Raw genomic sequence first — 6,000 nt, forward strand, 5'->3', positions numbered from 1 at the left:
CTCATCCCCCGCTACAAAGAGGACTTCTCATCTCTCATTCCTCTGGTGGAGAGGACGAGCAAAACGGTGCAATACCAGAAGATCCTTGCAGAAAAATTGCTCCAAAAATTTCCATCTGACAACACTAGTGGCAGAGTCCGTAGTTCCTTGGCCAACCAAGGAGGGGAGACAAGGGGAGCACACAGCAGTTACAAAAGAGGCAGGGCAAAACTCTCCAAAGCCTGGAACAGTTTCATGACACCCGGCCAGCACCCTCACCCTGATGAGCGGCCTACTGTCACAAGGATAGAAAAATTTTGGAAGATGGTGAAGGAGTACATAGCAGACCGTGGCAGTGTCCTCAATGATCCCTCAGTGCCTTAAAACTACTGGCTGTCCAAGCTGGACACGTGGCACCAACTGGCGCTCTACGCCTTGGATGTGCTGGCCTGCCCTGCCGCCAGCTTTTTGTCTGAGCGGGTATTTAGTGCTGCTGGTGCCATTATAACAGATAAGCGTATCCGCCTGTCAACTGAAAATGCTGACAAGTTGACTCTTATAAAAATGAACAAGGCTGGATTGACTATGACTTCTCGACTCCACCCCAGGAAAGCGGCTGCACATAAAGGCACTTTGAATGTGTTGTTTATAAGCAAAGAAAGAAGGAGATAAAATGGTTTAGAATCTGGGGAGTTTGGAATCCCTAGAGCTTCCCCTTTTTTCTCCAGCCTTCCCCATCTCTCCTCTGTTCGGTTATGGAGGGGAGGTGGTGAAGAGAGGACACATCATAGAAGGGGTGGGGGAGGGAGTGGGTGGGGAATTTGTTTGTAAAAGTGTAAAGATTTATATGGTTTCTTTTTAAAACCGATTGTCAATACTGTATCTTTAAATAAAGAAAGTGAATAAAAAAATAAAATAAAAAAAAATGTGTTGTTTATAATGTACTGAATACACTGTATTCCCATGCACCCCTTCCACCACAAACAAGGGTATATGGTTGAATCTTCCTTTTCTCATCCTCCTCCTCATCCATCATATCAACATGCTTATTCGTCACATTTAATGCACTCGCATATATTCCCTTGGCATATAATGTTTTACAGGGTCAGCTCACCTGCAGGCCCTTGAATATAATTTTTTAGAGGGTCAGCTTAGCTGCAGGCCCTCACATATAATTTTTTGGAGGGTCAGCTCAGCTGCAGGCCCGCACCTAAAATCTTTTACAGGGTCAGCTCACCAGCAGGCCCGCACCTCAAATCTTTTACAGGGTCAGCTCACCTGAAGGGTCTCGCATATAATTTTTTTAGAGGGTCAGCTCACCTGTAGGCCCTCGCATATAATGCTCTACAGGGTCAGCTCACCAGCAGGCCTTCACCTACAATCTTTTACTGGGTCAACTCACCAGCAGGCCCGCACCTAAAATCTTTTACAAGGTCAGCTCACCTGAAGGCCCTCTCATATAATGTTTTAGAGGGTCAGCTCGTATGCAGACCCTCACCTACAACCTTTTAGAGGGTCATCTCACCAGCAGGCCCGCACCTAAAATATTTTACATGGTCAGCTCACCAGCAGGCCCACACCTCAAATCTTTTACAGGATCAGTTCACCAGCAGGCCTTCACCTACCCTACAATCTTTTACAGGGTCAGCTCACCAGCAGGCCCGCACCTAAAATCTTTTACAGGGTCAGCTCACCTGCAGGCCCGCATCTAAAAAAATTTACAGGGTCAGCTCATCTGCAGGCCCTCACGTATAATTTTTTAGAGGGTCAGATCACCAGCAGGCCAGCAATCATAATTTTTCAAGGGTGTGTATGATGCCCTCCTTTATGTGTAATAAAGGGTGTATTGGAGTGCCAGTTCCTTGTAATTTTTGGCAGCCCTTTCACTAAGTGCATAGGCTTTATGAGTGTAGGAGTCCCACTACCTGAACAATTGTACCACAATGTGAATGATGCCCTCCTTTATGTGATATACAGGTTGTATCGGAGTGCCTCTTCATTGTAATTTTTGGCAGTACTTTATATACAAGTAAATATACAGGGAAGAATGTTTCCTAACAATTTTTCCTCTAAAATCGATTTTATCTTTGGTTTTGTGCGTACTATTATCAGTCTGTAAAAGTGGCGTACTACTCGGACAACATCGTTCCCAGCAGCGACCTGGGAGTCCAAGATGCATCCAGACATCCTCCCCATGCTGTTCCCGAACCATTTAGGTGGTGTTTCCATCATTTTCTGACCTTTTCCTATGAACCAGGCACCCTCCCCTCTTTAGAGCAGGGGGGTACCTGGTTTAATGCTCGGGTTCTCCCATTGACTTCCATTATAGTACCGAGCATCCCAATGTTTTTGGCCCGAGCACCCAAGCACTACGGTGCTCGATCAACACTAGTAGACAGCACTATCCACAAATCTTTACCAAGATTGTTTCCTATGGTGGCGGTGTCAGCGGTGTTGAGCTCAAGCCTGACAGGCTCCTGCAGAACCTTGAAGTAAATAGATGACCGCAGTACTGACTGTCTTCAAAAATGTGAAGGTTTACTCACCAACAATGCATTGTTGGTGAATAAACCTTCACATTTTTGAAGACAGTCAGTACTGCGGTCATCTATTTATTTCTAAGTATGGGTAAAGGGATGGTTGACTGTTTATTTATTATTCTGAAATACGCCTAAATTAGGCCGTCTCATTCATCATTTTCTAAGCCTGGTTTAGGTGTAGAAAATGGTCTAAATGTAAGACAGCTCGGAAGTCTTACATTTAGAACTGGCACTGGATGCCCGCGCCTCTCCATAACTTCAGCGGAACCATTGCCACCTATGGGACTTTATTAAGAACGGTGTCTAAAATGCCGGTCTAAATAAATGTGGTTTTAAAAAGACACTGCACCTTCATATCATACCTCTCTGCTCTTTTGTTGGAGTTTGTTAGAATTGGAGGTTCTTGTGAAATTCAGGACAAATTCCATATTGGTAGAACTGATTTACTTATCCTTACTTCAAAGCTTTCCCTGATAGAATTTGCTACACAATTTTATATTTTGTCTATAGTGTCTTATCACACTACAATAGTTGCTTGTAACTCTGTATACTACTGGCCCTGTCATAGTCCAAGTGGGAACTTGATAAAGGATATGACATTGTCAGAAGTAGGAATTTTCAGAACAGGAATGTCATGTGACCAGGCTCCTGAGCGGTTGATTCACGCAACTTCGGGACAGCAAGAGTGTCACTGCAAAAGAGAGTTAGATCAGCACTTCCATACTATATATAAAGAGAATTCACGAGCACCCTACCATGGCTGTAATGCAAACGCAAGCAAGGACTACAAGTAGCAGCACACTGCATTATGTACAAAGACATAAGCAAACATTGATAACATGAATAAATGTAAACTGCATTAATGCTATACTTACTATATGAAACATAGAAGCTCTTTGCACAGATCAAGAACATGTCAAGCCCTTCTATCAGCGACAAGGTGACTTCTATCAGATAGGACCTACTTTTGGCCTACAAATTTCAGGGCAATGTAGAATCCAGCTATGGGATGTTCTGATTAAAAGCACTAGGCAGATGGGCGGGAGTGCATGATGGAAGCAAGTGTATCACTATCTATCTTCAGGATTTATGTGCAAGGTAGGTTAGCTCTTTAAGAACATGAAAGGTGGATTCATAAGAACAAAGATGTTCATAGAGATAAATGATAGTGTCCAATAACAAAACTCAGATAAGTATAGCTATTAGGTATGGTCTTTCAGCTGCCTGTGTACTTTCAGTAAAAGAAAAAGTTATGACCACTTGAAAGCAAACAGGCCAAATAAAAGAATGTTCATGTCTGAGGCCAACATACCTAAAGAGGTATAAAGTAATGGCCTGTTAATAGGACATGCCATCACTTTATGATCAGTGGAGGTCCAACCTCTTGTATCTCCACTGATCCTCAGTATTACAAGACCGCATTGTAAATGTGCATACTATTAAATGTGGCGACCTGCAGTCTCCTGCACAGCTGTGTGCCCGGGAGTACTTCCAATGCACCAGCATTGTTCCTCTTCATTCTCAGGATCAGTGGTTGACCCACAGGTCAGACCCTTACCAATCCTAGCAATATTATATGACTTTATAGGATTGTAATACCCTTTTAACAGTTGATAAGGAACATTTTGATCACCATTAGGTCTCATGGCTTTCTTTTGGCCATTGCACTGGACCAGATAAGCATGTGCATAGTCAAATATAAGCATACAAGATCCTAATGCCTGTATGTTCTGTACTTGTCCCACACTGATCATTTTGGTTCCCCTACAGATATGCCTACATGATTTCCCAGGACACATGGATTGAGTTCTGGCCAAGTGATCGGGATTGTCAGAAAACTGAGTTTGAAAAACTCTGTGACGAATTCTTCATTTTCATTGAGGAGCTGGAGCTCCACGGATGTTACAGTTAAATTGTTTTGTCCTCCTTACCTCTCCTTACCATTTTCATATTCTGTTTGAACATTTCTGTTTTCCTATTCTTGTTCTGTATGCTAAGAATAAATATATCAATAAATTTATTTCTGCCAAATGGTTTCACATCACTTATGATGAACTATATTACCCAATACATCTCCTAAAATTTGGCAAAGGAAGATCATCGGAGATCCTCTTATCTGATTGCGTATAACAAATACAGATAATTGCTTTGTAGTATAAAAGGATGTATTTAAAAGAATTTAAAGGGGGTTTCTTCTTTACAAGACAGTTCTTCATCCTTTATCAGTTAGCCTGAGTGGAAAGTGACTACAAAGACCACTTGTCCCTGGATGACTCACATCTGTACATAAACAATTGATGTCAATGACACACTATGTGTAATGCTTCGTTTCCCCTCTGGTGGTGCTGCAGGGTATTAGAACACTTGATGTCATTGTCTTCTACTGGTTACATCTCTTCACTAGGAGTACCAGCAATACTGTAGGACATTCTACATGCTACAAAAATATGTTAGATTGTAAGCAGTGGAGATGACCAGGATGTGATGTGGCAATCTAAATGTGCACTAAATGTGACTTGCTGTATGTTGGGAGTACAAAGCGAAAATTAAAAAATCGGTTGTTGGAACATCTGAATTATATCAGTAATCCCAACGCATTGAACATCTCTAATGGAGCAAGATACTTTGTGCAGATGCACGCCCGCAGAGTCAAAAGTTTCAATGCATTTGCAATTAAGAGGGTTACTGCACCCCCAAGAGGTGGGGACCACCAGAAAAAACTCCTCCTGCGGGAGGCATTCTGGATATTTAGATTAAATACCAGAGTCCCAGCAGGATTAAATCTAAAAAGAGAACTAATGTACATCTACCAGTAAATTACTGAGGGAGGATATTGTTCTCATATTTATATTTATGCTCATTTATTTATATCTTCCTCTCAGGGGTTATGAACAGATCCTTTGTGTTGAAAATCTCCTGGCATGAGTTAGGTTATTTTAGTAATGTTATCATATGTTTTTCTATGTAGTACATCATTCACATTGTGCTTTTTTTTTTTATTTTTTCCTTCTCATTGTCTAGCCAAATACATCCAGGCATACCCCGTACGGGGTTAATGAGTTTGAGAGCTTCAGCACAGTGTGTACATCATTCACACTGTGCGTTTTTTTTTTTTTTTTTCTCCTTCTCATTGTCTAGCCAAATACATCTAGGCATACCCCGCACGGGGTTAATGAGTTTGAGAGTTTCAGCACAATGTGAAGGACATCTACTCGGTGATTAGTAGTTTAGATGATGGGTGTTTACTGCAGTGAAACAACCAATGAAAAGGTGCCCCCCTCCCCAGAAATTTGGAGGGGTGGGCTCAATATCCATTTAAATTTTTGTGTTTCTCTGTGCTGTATTGTTACGACTAAGGGTCCAGTACCCGAAACGCGTCAACATGTCTTGTGTACCATGTGGCTGTCTGCTGTTAACGAAAGTTTTAAAGAGGATCTCTATTGAATCCGGAACCATTCCTGTTTCAAGTTTTTCTGCCAAT

General features: G+C 42.0%; 1 protein-coding gene across 1 annotated transcript in view; it reads left to right on the forward strand.

Moving 5' to 3' along the window:
* The window catches only part of LOC122927158 (venom factor-like), a 495,227-nt gene extending 490,698 nt beyond the window's left edge, over positions 1-4,529 (forward strand). The window contains exon 40 of the mRNA XM_044278755.1: positions 4,290-4,529. Coding sequence (XP_044134690.1) covers positions 4,290-4,431 — 142 coding nt within the window. The 3' untranslated portion in view covers positions 4,432-4,529. The remainder of the gene's footprint in view (positions 1-4,289) is intronic.
* The last annotated feature ends 1,471 nt before the right edge of the window (positions 4,530-6,000 follow it).

Source organism: Bufo gargarizans, chromosome 2, assembly GCF_014858855.1.
Source record: "Bufo gargarizans isolate SCDJY-AF-19 chromosome 2, ASM1485885v1, whole genome shotgun sequence".
Lineage (NCBI taxonomy): Eukaryota > Metazoa > Chordata > Amphibia > Anura > Bufonidae > Bufo > Bufo gargarizans.